This window comes from Coccomyxa subellipsoidea, assembly GCF_000258705.1.
Source record: "Coccomyxa subellipsoidea C-169, whole genome shotgun sequence".
Classification (NCBI taxonomy): domain Eukaryota; kingdom Viridiplantae; phylum Chlorophyta; class Trebouxiophyceae; family Coccomyxaceae; genus Coccomyxa; species Coccomyxa subellipsoidea.
Window position 1 is genome coordinate 432,668 of NW_005178038.1, and position 14,096 is coordinate 446,763.

At 50.4% G+C, this 14,096-nt stretch overlaps 3 protein-coding genes across 3 annotated transcripts; 1 reads left to right on the forward strand and 2 right to left on the reverse strand.

Annotated features, from left to right (window-relative positions):
- Nucleotides 1-416: 416 nt before the first annotated feature.
- COCSUDRAFT_28179 (hypothetical protein) lies at nt 417-7,495 on the reverse strand (the record flags this gene model as incomplete). The annotated part of the gene is made up of 16 exons (XM_005648944.1): nt 417-973; nt 1,519-1,727; nt 2,160-2,315; nt 2,684-2,782; nt 3,110-3,226; nt 3,648-3,769; nt 4,135-4,225; nt 4,439-4,532; nt 4,933-5,141; nt 5,626-5,753; nt 6,062-6,212; nt 6,507-6,542; nt 6,730-6,796; nt 6,940-7,032; nt 7,165-7,239; nt 7,385-7,495. The coding sequence occupies 16 exons, from the start codon at nt 7,493-7,495 to the stop codon at nt 899-901; spliced, it is 1,833 nt and encodes a 610-aa protein (XP_005649001.1). The 3' UTR covers nt 417-898.
- A 914-nt stretch (nt 7,496-8,409) lies between these two features.
- Nucleotides 8,410-11,112, forward strand: COCSUDRAFT_61884 (hypothetical protein; the record flags this gene model as incomplete). Its single annotated transcript, XM_005648945.1, has 8 exons — nt 8,410-8,433; nt 8,539-8,642; nt 8,753-8,938; nt 9,387-9,507; nt 9,827-9,937; nt 10,293-10,368; nt 10,550-10,734; nt 10,993-11,112. The coding sequence occupies 8 exons, from the start codon at nt 8,410-8,412 to the stop codon at nt 11,110-11,112; spliced, it is 927 nt and encodes a 308-aa protein (XP_005649002.1).
- A 218-nt stretch (nt 11,113-11,330) lies between these two features.
- Nucleotides 11,331-13,737, reverse strand: COCSUDRAFT_65365 (hypothetical protein; the record flags this gene model as incomplete). The annotated part of the gene is made up of 6 exons (XM_005648946.1): nt 13,480-13,737; nt 13,123-13,293; nt 12,758-12,926; nt 12,331-12,485; nt 11,763-11,858; nt 11,331-11,459 (listed from the first exon to the last, which is right to left on the reverse strand). Exons 1-6 carry the CDS (start codon nt 13,696-13,698, stop codon nt 11,331-11,333), a joined length of 939 nt encoding a protein of 312 aa, XP_005649003.1. The 5' UTR covers nt 13,699-13,737.
- Nucleotides 13,738-14,096: the final 359 nt, after the last annotated feature.

The following is a 14,096-nucleotide window of genomic DNA, read 5'->3' on the forward strand; positions in this document are numbered from 1 at the left end:
AAAAAGCGGCATGTGATGGAGGGAATTTTCTGGCAGGTGCAGGACAGCGCTCACGGGGGAGTGGAAATGGCAAACGGGGGTCCCCACAAAGCTATCCTGGATCCATGACACGTCAAGTGTGTTAGCAGTGTGAGGTCCGTACAGAGGCGATAGCTTCTACAGCAAAGGCAGGCTCCTTTGCTTTTCAGTGTACCAGCGGAACGTGTTGATGACTCAAGCCACTGCAGCTAACTCAATTCTAAAGACGCTTGATGGATGTGCCGTTTATTGCTAGGAGCTTCACCGCATGCCACAAAACTCACAATCATTCTTTCTTTTTGGTCAAGCTATCCTTGCGGTTGCTTTTGTCTGGTATTATGCGCACAGATCAGCATAGATATGTTGTTCGAGCGTCTCGACCCAATTTCCTCTTATTTGGGATCACAATTGTATCCATTACAGTGAGATGATAAACTCGACAGACACAGCTTGTGGCTTCTCGGGCAATGGCCCTTTCTACCGACACTGGCACTATCATGATTCATCAAACCATGAGAGTCACACAATGCGCAAGTATGCGGAATATACATTCTTTGCTAGCGAAAGAACTCCTTTCAGGCTTTGTAATTCCTTCACATGCTCAGCAATGAATGACAAGAACACCCTCTGATACACCCCAGACCCACAGCCTGTTGATCTCATCATACAACGGTCATATGTTTCATCAAACAGACAACAAGGGGACATGTAATGATGTGCCCCTTGTGAAGTCAAAGAATAACAAGCCTGTGCTGCTGGTGAAAAGTGTCTTCAGCTCTCAGCCAGCCAAGCGGTGGAATCATCATGCGACAAAAGCAATAAACGAATAAGAATCCGCCACATTTGTGTTTGCATGCAATTACTTAGCTGCCACAGGCAGCTACACAATGGACTGCCCTGCTTTGGACATGGGTAGCACTGGGTTTGCCTTTTCAGCTGCATCCGGCGCCGCAGCCTGCGTGCAAAACAGCTGTCTGAAATGCAGGTTCTCACAGACGTCTCGTCACAATGCGGGTGCAGGTTTGCTGTCTGTAATTTGTGCAAGAGCTGCACTTAACAAGCACACTCCCACAAGCCGCTTAAGTGGAGTTTTGCGCATGTCAGTTCAGAGGCATAATCTAAAAGCAGCATGTCATGCAAATTCCCATCGTTCACACCCTCAAATGGTGTGACAAAATAATGCACATGCCCAGGGCTCACACCAAACCCGACTGGATCCATGATACGACCAGCTCGGGAGATCTTTATTGTAATATCATCATATCTATTACCAGCCTTTCATATCAAAAGGCAAGGTGTGTACTGCAGACAAGCTGCACTTAAAAGGCTGCCGCAATCCTACTCCTTGTTGGACTCGCCGCATCAAAGCAAGACCCAATCAACCGTGGGCACGGTACTCAGTATTAAACCCGCCGGCGGCCAGCCGGGGCCCAAAGAGAGATTTTAATGGATGAAAAGTAATGGAGGGTACTTAACAACATGACACTGCGCAGCACGCACCTCTCCGTTGGAGACGGAGGCATCGCCCTTGGCGGACGGCTTGTTGCTGACGCCGAATTCGTCATCGGCCACGCCGTCGTGCGCCGTTCCCTCCGGTGAGGCCGGCGGCGAGCAGTAGCCGAAGGCGCCGTTGGTGCGTTCGCTCAATTTGTCACAGGCCCATTTGATTGCATGCAGCAGGATGAACGACACCACACCGCCAATCACGCCTGCATGTCACAACAGAAGACACTCTAGCAACTTCCCGGTTGATTGCATGAAGCCATCGATCATGCGTGGGTGCCCCAAGGTCCCTTCACATGTGGCAAACGATAGCGAGACACTCAGAAGGCAAGCAAGCAATGAAAGGCGAGGTCAGAGGGTCTAGAAATGCTGGAGAGAGCTGCTGCCATGCAAAGCGACTGATACAAGCCCGATGCATGGGGCTGAGGAAATTTTTTCATTTCCAGGTCGGATCTCAAGAGACAGCTGCTTTGCCATGTGCAAGCAGGAGAAAATTTTATTGCAGAAGCTTTTAGATAATACAGAGCAGGATGCAAATACCACCAAAGCATGCGGGCTGGGCCACATGGGGTTACGAAAGACAATGACTAATGGGCAGTCCATATAAAGCAGAAAATCAAGGGTCAGGGGACGCGCACCGTAGGAGATGGAGTAGGTAAGGGGCATGATGGAGATGGTGAGGAAGGCCGGCACGGCCTTGTTGATGTCGTTCCAGTCGATCTTGACCACATTGATCATCATCAGGGCCCCCGTCAGGATCAGCGCCGGGCCTGTACAGTAGGTGGGAATGCTGGCTGCGAACACAAGGAGGCAGACACGTCAATACTCATATTTCCTCTCATAGGAAATGCCTTACTTTGTACAGTGCTTTTGCGGCTCCCTGCAGATATTAGAGACCCTGTGTGGCTTCTGCTAGGCACTCTTTTCCCCAATCAAAAGGCCAAATTATGCTTGCCTCCTGGCACAGCAGAACATACTGCAATTCACGACAGAGTAATGCATTCCTGATTGGAATTTGTGATCGTGCTTGAACCCGTAGGGCTGATTTGTGGGCAATAGCTCCACCCTATCACAACCACAGCCAAAGGACAGAATGGAAGTGTGTGCTGCCAGTGTTAGTGCCCGCAAGTCATCTATCAGTGAGCAGAAAGGGGTGGCGTACCAATGATGGGAGTGAACCAGAGGGCCACAAACATCCAGAAGGCGACCATGATCGATGTCAACCCAGTTCTGCCTCCCTCCCGGATGCCAGTCGCCGACTCTGCACCAGCCAGCAAACACCTTCATGATCATGCCACATAAAACGCAGAAACAGGCAGACCTCTTTAAGACACCTCTGCTTTTACTCCCATTTGCAAGCAAGTAATGATTGCAAGAAAGGAGCTGCTTCTTTCAAAGGAATAAGAGCAGGATATGAGAAAGATCCACTCCATTGGAGGTGGGACAGGATCCAATAATTCATGACCCAGGATGCTAGTTCACTTGCATCCAAGGATCACTTGCAACAGGTAGGCACTCTGAACTCATTATACTAAAATTAGTGTCGAGTCCCCTTGAACGGGGATTGCACTAAAAGACGCCAGCTCACCCACAAAGACGGTGACAGGAGATGTGCCCATGACTGATCCAATTACTATGGAGATGCCATCGCTGCAGTATGCCAGCGTGCTCCCTGGGAAATTGTTGGTCTTGGGATCCACAAAGCCTGGGCATGCAAACAGCCGATCAGTTCTGTTGTTCTCTGTTCCCCTTCTGTTGTTCCCTTGATACAGTGAACATCTAATCAGCCTTGTTGGCTGGCACGATGTAATGTTTCTCTCTCTCTCTCTCTTTCTCTCTCTCCCTATGCAAAACCTCCCTCGAGTCAGCACAAAGATTGTTGCATGTGGTGGAGTGGCAAATGCACAAATTCAAATGCAAAAGGCTGGCAGTGCTCATCTGGATTTGGTAAGCAGGCATCATGCATAGGGTCTTGTATCTTAGAGCAGGACAGAGCGCTATTCAGAAAAATCGTGCCAGGACCGGACAGAATGGAGGAATCTTCTACACATGTTACCGGGCGTACCGAGATCCTAGATCTCTAGGAATAGGAAGATCTTTATATTCAATACTGAATAATTTCATACCTGGGATGAAGTTGTTAATGAAGTTTGCCATGGAGAAGAGCGTCCCAGTGGCATCGAAGAAATCCACATACAGGAAAGTGATGAGCGCCAGCCACAGGTCTCCGCTCTTGAAATTACTGAAGCTGCACACACCCAGCAACACATAAAAAATCAGGCATCTTTAACTTTCAATTGTTATAATTACACGCTTATTCCAGCCCTCAAGGCTGGGTGCTTTGCAGCGACCTTGCAAAATAGCACCTCCAGCATTCCCTGTCTTGATATTTTCTCCACCAATGGCATGTCAGTCGTGTCATATCTTAACTAGCACCCAAGAAACTTCCTGCAAAATCAAATCGGGTCACTTCTTTTCTGGCCTTCAACACATGCCAAAGCTGAGTTGTGGCAGCCAGTGTTGCATGCGAGCCTGCCCAGTCAGCAGCATTGCAAAACGAGCGTTTTGCGATAAGAACTAATTATAAAGAGAAAATAAGAAAAGGAGCCGCACCTCAGGGCGCCTCCTGTTTGCTTGATGCTGGGAACCGCCACCACGTTTTTGAAATACTGCCACCTGGACTCACCATCTCCTCCTATGCCACCTGTGCAGCGCCAAAACAGGCAGCCCAATTTCAAAATTCCCTCGGATCCAAATCAGGCAAGCATGCATGTGGAGATTGCAGTTTGCATGCTCGATTTGAGCAATGTATCTCAAACCAATTGCTCTTGCAGCTTGCCTTGGAGGTTGTTACATCTCCCTAAAAATTGCAGCAGTGATGGGCAGTGGATAAGTGGGTAAGTGGGTAAAATTGTACCGAGGATGGGGGAATTGGAGCCGAGGTATGAAGCGGCGTGACCGGGGATCCAGGAAATGATGGTTGTGATTGCAATGCCAGCAATGATGGCGCCCTGTGCAAGCATAAGCACAGTAATCTTGGCAGTCCAGTCTCAAAACTGATAATCTTGCCTGCATGTTGTAGCAAGAATTTAATGGAAGGGCAAGGAAAAAGAACCTGGCCAGTTAGCTGACCTTACGGGTGGCAATAAAAAACAGCACATGGCACCACATGCAGAATATTTCACTGGCAATTCTTGACGTGGCTTTTCTATTATGGACAGCACCCTCCTGGCTGTGAGGGGACAATTCCAGTACACTCTATACTTCTCAGGACACACCAGGGTCTGCAGAAGAGCTTGGCCTCCCTGCAGGCTCCTGTGGCAGTCGCCACTTGGATGCATTCAGGTGTACATTACCCCCTAAAGAAAATTCATATCCCTGAACCCTGAATACACAGCCGGGGGCGCACACCTTGAAGTTACGGGACATGAGGATGCTCATTATTGCAAGTCCGCCGAGGCCCATCCAGATGGGCCCGCTGTTGAGTTTCCAGGTGGGGCACTCGTAGTTAGCGCCTGCCGGGGGCAGATTAGGCAGCGGCGCATTTCCCTCGGGGGTACACACACCCGTTGTGTCTGCTATGTAGTACGGGTGCACCTGGCTGGGTGTGGAGCAGCCGCCTGCAAAATTACTAATGATGTTATTACATGTATACCTAAGGACAATCACGTCAAGCAATACCTGTAACTCCTGCGAGAATGGCAGCATTAAATTGTGAAATACAATCATGTCTCTGGTAGCACCAAGCCTGGACATGCTGTGTGTGCGCGCAGCCAAATGTCAAGACTCCCACTCGAGTCTATTTGTCGCAGTCACTTACGCCAATTCACAGCGGGAGCGGCCAGAATGCAAAAAACATGAGAAATGTAGTTTTTGGCCGCCCATCAGGAAAATTGAACACCAATAACAGAGATGTCACAGAGCCAAAAGAAAGGTGAAAATCTGAGTAGCACCCAGCAACAGGAGACTCTGGTGCTCCCTTTCCCTCTCTCTTATGGGTGATTTAGCAACGCGCAGTGCTGACTCAGCAACAGGCAGGACATGGCTAAAATCATGCCAAGGGATGTTATGCTGCAAGGGCCCCAGAAGAGTGGAGTGACTCACCGAGGGTGACTAACGTGGCGCCGTCACCGACGACGAGGCCGATCCCCTGAGAGCCCTGGTACCCGATGTGCGCCAGAAACAGGCCGATGCCAGCCGCCATGGCCAGCGCCAGCGTACGCGGCAGGTAGCTGCAAGGATGACAGATAATTAGTCAGCATGTATCCTTGTGTACGTCAAACAAATAGGAGCACTACTGAGCACAGACACTGGGGTCAAACGCTCTTGCTTCAACACAAGTGGCATTGCAAAAACGCAAGGCAGCCCTTGCTCCCTTATTGGCGCTCGTAATACTTTCTATGTATTGCATCTCACTTCTCTAATATCGTTACTACAATGACTGTCATAACAACAAGTTCCTGCTTTGACATGTGAGGTGCGAATGCAGGCAATCTGCAGGTAAAGACTATTATGATGCTAATTTGAAAAAGTGCTGTACCTGATGACTTTCTGGCGCACGCCAACGGCCGACAGGAAGACAAAGATCCAGCCCTCGATGAAGATGGCCGCGAGTGCCTCCTGATAGCTGACGCTCTTGGTGCCGTAGTAGCCCACCACGTTGTAGGTGAAGTAAGCATTCAGGCCCATGCCTGATCAGGCAACATGTCTTCATGACAGATTTAGGGAAGAAAGCAGGCGGAACTTTTCGGTGATTAGCATCCTAGGGACGGATGACAGCGGCAGAGAACACATACAACTGCTACAGATGGTGTGCAAGCCAGTCAAGCAGAAAGCTGAAAGGGGCTTTTCTAGTCTCCAACGTAATGTCAGTATGCAGCAATGCGGTGTGTGCGATGTAAAATTTGCATGCGACCGAATTAGGTTCAAGAGCCCATTTGTGGGCTGCCATCGTGCAGAAGCAGCTGTATAATGGAAAGACTCACCTGGTGCCAACGCCACGGGCAAGTTGGCCGCAACGCCTGCATGACACACAGTTGCTCGTCTCCAAAAGCTTGTTGCACAAACCAACACGAGTATAATGAAGCTTGGAGAGATGGGCACAAAGATCCCCAGCAATGCATAGAGGAGATATTCTGAGGGAGACCTCAACGGGACAATCAAAAGTTCGCAGGAATGCCTGTCTGTATGGGCTGTTGCTGCTCGCACCCATGATAACGCATCCCAGCAGACTGCTAGCAGCCGTCGCTGTGATCAGGCTCTTCCGAGTGGCATCCTGCGCACAGCAGCATAGAATGAGCCACAAGGAAAACTTGTCCAAGCCAGGGATCCTAGAACAGTGAGGCAGCCCTCATAAGGGACATCCACGAAGGTGATCTTCGGTTCTGCACACAGGAAGGAAGGGGCAAGGAAGCGCACCACACAGGCTTGGTAGCCGGGGTCTGTGAATCGACAGGCAAAGCTTTTGTCGGGGCCCTGCGCAAAAAAGACCTGGTCAACAGGTATGGTCATCTACAAGGGAATGACACCTGTAATTGGCCATGAAAAGTCACCCAAGCGCCTGTTTTGGATGTAGTGGGCTTTGCATCAACACACAATTTGGGCTCATAGATAAGTACACAAGTTGGGCTGATGGTGAGTCACCGTGCAGTCATCGGAGGTGCATGGTCCGCCAGTGTCTGAAAGAATGTTAGCATTGACCGAAAGGATGTAAGCGATCTGCAAGAAAGGGCCACAAAGACATCAAACCCCGCAACCAGTGAGGCCTGCCATGTCAGTAATTCCTGTATCTTAAGATATGACCCAAGCGGCGGGAAAGCGCAGCAATGGGGGATCTGCAGCAAGAGAGGATTTCTTGAAGTACCGTCAGAAATGTGACGGTCCCTGCTCGGAGCTCCTGAACCAAGGTTGTGTTGCGTTCGACTGTCTTAAAGTAGCGCCCCACCTGGAGCAGCACACAGAACGACAATATCATTCCAGCAGAACTTGGAACATGCGTCTTCGTTGCTTCCAATTTGCGTCGTCGTGTGATCTGAGTGAACGTCAATAGATCTGAGTGATCACACTATTGCTGCCTATATTTGATGTTGGGACTGGGATGCCTTGTGGACATAAGTGCATCGAACCAGAAATTACCCGCTCTATTTGGTGTTTTGCATAGCCATCCAAGGATGTAGCACACACTATATGGATCTTCAAGGGTTCTTGCAGGACTGGACTCTTGCAAATGTTTGCTGGAGGCATGGCCAAAATAAAGATACTGCCAAATACGTGCAAGCGTCAGCATCTGAGCTCATTTTGTTCAGCTCGTCAGAACTATCGTGTTGCTGCACGGCGCCCACTTCATCGACTTGACTTAAAACGACGCCCTATTCCGCAATCCTTCCGTGCGACCGGCTACAAACTTTTCACACTCACAAGCTGACGTCCCAGAGTTATTGTCACCCAGTAGTGGGTACATCCAAAAAGCGAGATCCACTACCATTCATTCTTACAAACCCGTTGGATGGGCGATAGACGGCAAATAGGGTCTCACCCGCGATGCGCCGAACTTTTCATTCAGCTTCGCCAGAAAGCCCATGCTGTCGCAGTCACCTTTGACACATAAGCCCAGGTGCTGTTAGCTGACCTGTTGAGGACCAGAGAGCATAGTGTTGCCGTCTTTCCTTGGCGGTTCTCGTCACGGGAAGCCACATGATCATGAGTCAGGCAACCACGTGGATCGAGATCACGTGCGAAATTCACTCATTTATTTCGCATCTTGCGTCAAATGCGCCTCAAGTCCAATCAGTCAGTGTAGCGCATATTGGTGTCTTCAGTATGCAAGGGACAACATCCAGATTTCCAGTATTTTCGACCAAGGGTGAGCAAATTTTCTTTGCCATGCCCATGGGTTATAGATATGAACCGCTGGTGCCCCTCCAATATCGAAAAAATGTCATCCCTGTGTTGGTTAAAATCCGAAAATTGAGTCATCCTCGAGGGCTCTTACCTTTTCTGTTTTGCCTCCTGTCCCAGGGGTCCATCACGATCCTGCTGCTTGCCACCTCGGGGGCCTCCACAGACGGGGATGTCGGATCAATATCGAGCATAGAGCTCCGACCAGCAGCGCAGCATCTGCTGTGCGCTTTCAGGCCTCCAAGCTCCAGGCCTCCAAGCTTGATGGATGGAGACAGTCACTCTCTCAAAAGGAGAGGCGTGCATCCAGCTTCTGCTGCAGCACCTCTGGCAGGGGCCGAGTAGATTCCGCAACAGAGGATGCCAGTGCAGAGGAAGATGGCGATGGCGCAGACCAGGTGTCTCAGCTTTCTGCGGAGGAAGTCGACAAGCGGCTAAGGAAAGCAGCGGCCTTCATAGCCACTGCTGACAGCCTGGCACCCTATGACCGCCGGACCTTCAATGCAGCACTGGTCATCTGGTGAACGCCTGTATTTTAATCCTCTGAAGATCGCATCAGAAGATCGCATCAGCTGTGATTGCGAGGGCCTCACCTGCATGTACGAGACAGGGACTCCTTCATTGCATCTTAGAATTCTACATGCAATGAGCGTTGCTCTGGATTCTGAGTCACAGCTGTGAAGTACAAGACTCTGAGTGCTTTGCTGTGACGGGCAGGAGGGCGATCGCTGACATCCCTGCCAAGGAGAGGCCAAGGCTTCTGGGAATGATCATGCCACAGTGAGACGCGCCTCCCCATCCCTTCCCACATTCTGCTCTGCACAGTCTGTCCAAAAACTCAACTTGCCTATGTGCACCATTGTCAGCAGTGACCGCCAGCACTCTGGCAGAAGATTCTGCTGCACACGCAAGAGGATCTCAGTGTCCTTCAGCCTGATAAAGACTCTCAGAGACTTTCATCATGACAGGGACATAGTGAAGCTGTGGAAGGTGTCTGGCAGCCGCTACCTGGCCGGCAGGCAGGAGCTGGCAGAGGTCCAGGGACCAGACTACTCCCTCTACGATGACTTCCCTGAAGAGCTAAATGAGGTGGGCTGCGGGCTGAACTGATTATTTAGACCCTACCGAGGCTTGCTGCTGTTTGCATAAACAGCCCTGCTCAGGGTAGCAGATGGACAATTTTGGTCTGTTAATTAACGCCTTGCGTCCAGACCATGTGCACTAGCTGGACGTGGTTGCTACAGCAGCAGGCATGCCTTTTGTATGGGAACTCTTTCCCGGGTGTGATATCTTGAGCAAGGCTTGCTCTACACAATCTGACTTGAGCACCAAGCAAAGGCAACATTATTGACAAGAATCCGATAAATTAGTGTTTGGAGCTCTGAGGCCCCCCTTGTCTTCTGAGCAGGTGGCCACCTTTGAGGGGCGCGCAGCGGTGCCCCTGAACTCTCTTTTTGGCGGCTTCCGCAAACTTTTCTTCCTGCAGCCGCGCACCTTCGATCTGTATGGGCGTGTCCAGGTGAAATTTCTCACTTGCTACCTTATTACTCTACAAGTGCTATGAAAAGGCAAAAGAATGTACGGTACTGTGTTTCTGGAGGAAATTTCACAATTCCCGTCTGTTGCACGCATTGCATAAGTTGTAAGCCAGCCCTTCCTCCTAATAAGGCGCTAGCACTGCCTTGTATGCCTCGCATTCACTTTGGCTTGAAGGAGACTTGCGCAGGAGGGTCCAGAATGAAAAAGTTTCAAGGAAGTGGACCAGCACACCACTTAACCAAGACTGCCATGATGTATTGTACGGTACTATGTCAAGCAAATGGTTGCTGCAAAGAGGGGTAGTGCATCAGGGAAGGATATCTGCATTTCTGCAGGTGCAAAAGGGGCCACTGGGCGATCTTCTGTACCCGCTGTACTACAAGTGCACCATCGACACTAGCACAATACCAGGTACTTACCTTACTTCCCTTCCATCAAAATTCTAAATAGCCAAATTTCCGCCATGCAATGGCTTGTCAGACACCAGATATTGCTGCATGTGCAAGTGCAAGGATGATCTATTTCAGGGACCCTGTGCAATGGAGCAGTTGGTGGCATATGATGGCTAGACGAATACTTCTTTTCTTGGCAGCTGGCTACGACGCATGCTATGCCGTGATGCTGACTAACGACGACATAATCGCAGGAACAAATGAGCTCAGCGACGTGCAGCTGGAGTATCTGGATGAGAGGCTAGGTCTGAAGCCGTCCGATGTTCCCTCCACTGGGCGGTGGCCGCACAATAGGCAGCCTCGCTGGCCATTCAACGGCGGTCTGGTGAGCGCTTAGTCACCTTTTCATTTGCAAAGACCTCATTTGCTGCATTTCAGTGCAGACCAGCCTGTCATGCTGGAGGGTACAATGGATGCCACGATCAGCCCTCACCCAATATAATGGCATGCGCATGCAAATTGCCAGCTGCCTGTTGCAGTTAGTGGATCATGCACGGAGCACCGTAGATAGAGCACTGGCAAGAACTGGAAAAGATGTACATTTTGGTACATCAGCATCGTCAAAGCTCTGGTGTGTGCACAGGTGGATCACTTGAGGGCAGTGGGGCCAGGGGTGTATGTTGGCGTGGGCTGGAAACATCTGGGCACAGCAAATGCCAAACGCTTCCTGCACTTCATGCTAGTGAGAAAATGCGACGCATGACAGTGATGCTTTGCTTCATTCTTATACTACACATGTAGCTTTGTGATACTTCACAGAATTGCAATGCTATGAATACGTAAATGGTAACCTGAAATTGCTCAATGCATGTTCTTCTTTCGTTCAGACTTGCTTTACGCAATGATGCTAACAATAGCAGCACAAGAATCAAGCGCTCACTGTTCAAGTGAGATCCAATTAGTAAGTATGGCCTCGTTGCGCTACACGTATATGAACTCATTGTGCGCCACGGCATTCGCAGCCCCCTTGCGCTCCTCGGCTTCAATTGCGTCCCGCTCCTTTTTCCTCTCATAGCTGTCGTCGTCAGTCGGCAGCTCATGCCGGCACACCTACACCACAACCAAAAAAACTCACACCCACCATCTGCCAGTCCCATGCGCCGCTCTCTTCAGGTTTATCTTTTGGGGCAAGTGCAAACATTTAGCAATTCTGGGGTCTGAAAACTGCAGAATTGGTGCCGATCTGAGAGAGTTCTGCTGTCTAATCAGGAAGTGACCTGCCAGGTGCTATTTAACTGGCACAAAGCCAAAATAAACAAGATCCAATAAAAACAGACGCCTTGATGGTATCTGGGGAGTGATTGGAGGTCAAGCATGCCACAGACAAGGTTGGCGCAAAGCTACAAAACTCACCGGGCAGGAGTTGTGGTCTTTGAGCCAGGGAGCAAGGCAAGGCGGGTGGAAAACGTGGCTGTCACTGCAGGGCATGATCTGCACCTCATCTCCCGCCTGCAAATCCTCCCTGCACGCACAGCAGCGCTCAGATCTTGAACTAAATCTACTGCGTGCTCCTGGTAGTGCAGGTCTGAAATGAAATCTCGAAGCACAGAGCCGACTCCACTGCGCAGCGCGAACCCCACAAAGCTGCACCGCTGATTCCAGATGCAGCAAGGGTTTCTAAAGCTCTCTAGCACCATACTCAGAAACGGTCACAAATAGCAATGCTGGCAGTCCGCCCGAGGACACAGCGAAATTGGGCAATGCGGAAGAAGAAGTTCGGTGGGCGTGCATGCAAGGGAGGTGGGCATGAATGTGAATCTGCCTACAGATGCTGCATACAGCTTTGTGCTGCATGCAGTCCGCGATACAGGCCAGGGCAAGCTGCACAGTGATCCTCCATTAAGGCGGCACTTCCAAATTTTAGTCTGTCTATTTGCATGAAGAAGATGTGTTGAGTGGAATGTGTGACTTGCCTGCAGACGCTGCATTGGGCGTCGGGTCCCCCCAGCTGCTTCAGCCTCGTTTCTGTGAGTGTCTCCTTCACCAGCGCCTTGACTGCATGCTTGGAAGCGGGGGGCGCGCCCCCCGGCCGGACCCCCTCCTCCGCCAAGGACGCTGCCAGCGCCGCTGCCAAGTCTAAAACACGAGAACACAATGTCATTTCATGATGACACGACACACAGGCAACAGCAGGGCTCAGAGAGAGACAATGCATGATTTACATTGTGACAACAACCACAGTCCATGGGTGGCTGCATAAGAAGAGCTGGATCACAGATCCCGAGCAAGAGACCACATGAAGCCTCTTCTGGTCTAGATGACATCCTAAAATAGTGTTTTCATTGTATCCAAGAAAGTCCTGAAAATGCGGGCATGCAAAATGCTTGCAGCAGGGAAGTACTGGGTACCTTCGTCCAGGGCGTCCATGCTGGGCAGAGTCTGGCCTGCCTGCATGGCCTCGCCAGGCTGCCCGTCTTGCCCTTCGCCAGCTGTCTCCGCTGATGTCATCTGCGCTGACAGCATCGCCAGCAGATCCTCCAACCTACTCTCCCTCTCCCTTGGCGGAGACTCATTTCCCTGCATGCCATGGGCTCCTTCAATTCACATTATCGCTATGGTTCCATGTCACACTGAATGGTGAGATTTTCCTTTGGCACTGCATGCAGCACTGGTGCAGGACATGGACTTGCTTTCTTGCTGTTGACGTGTGAAAGCGCCCTGAAAAATCCACCCACATGAATAGAGCACTACAGTGCGAGTAAAAGGTGCTCACATTTGAGAACTGGCCTTCGAAGAGATATGGCTGCCTTGAGCCTTGCTGTGTTCCTGCAGGCTCTGGCTGAGGTGCCTCGCTATCCGTGCTGGGCCCTTCCCCTAGGTGGGCAGAGCACTGGTCGATGTAGTCTGTGCACCTGGCCTTGACATCTGGTTCGCTGGTCGCTCCCTGCAGACGATTCGGTAAACTGAGACTTCAGTGCTTCCAGATCCTTCTGGGAAACAAGTGCCTTTTCTTAGCCCGCATAGATCAAGTGAAAGAGCTTTCAGTAGACAGGAACCACGAAACAATAATATCTGTATTATTGGGAATAAGTTCAACACCGATGTTTAACACGATCCTCGGTTGTCGTACCTCGACTGCCTGGTACAGATTTCGGCCTGCTGACCAAAACGCTGGAGCTGTGTACCTCGATTTCAACAGAGTGAAGCTTCGTTGCACTACTGCAGAATATTCCGGGTTCTGGATGAGTTCGGGGTTATCGTTGAGAAGTTGTTGAAGATCTGCCAGTGCCTGTTCGAACGTTGCTTTTCTACTCAACTTCTGACGCACATCCTGCAGGCATGAGTCCATGTTGAAATTATTTTCACTCCAAATTTCAACACGAGGTTGTGCCTTTGGTGTGTCGGTGTTTGATGGTGCCTGGGAGCTCCAAGAAGCTGTGTTGCTGTCATGTGCAGACATGCAGTGTGCACGTGCCTCCAGATGCATGTTCAATAAAGCTGCAGCATAACCCAATTACATATCTTTTGAAGAGTAGTTGGATCCCCTTAACAAAGCGTGGGTCACTAATGTCGTGGCCCCTTCATGGGATGTCTCTGCGTCAAGAATCCACTGTCGTGGCGTTGCCTGAACTCAATCTTCTGTACCTGAAATCATGGCACATTCCTCCGGGATCCCAGCTGTATATGCTGTAATTCCCTTGCTTGCAAAGTAGATTCAATGCGCGTCGCAAAACGCCATCTCTATTG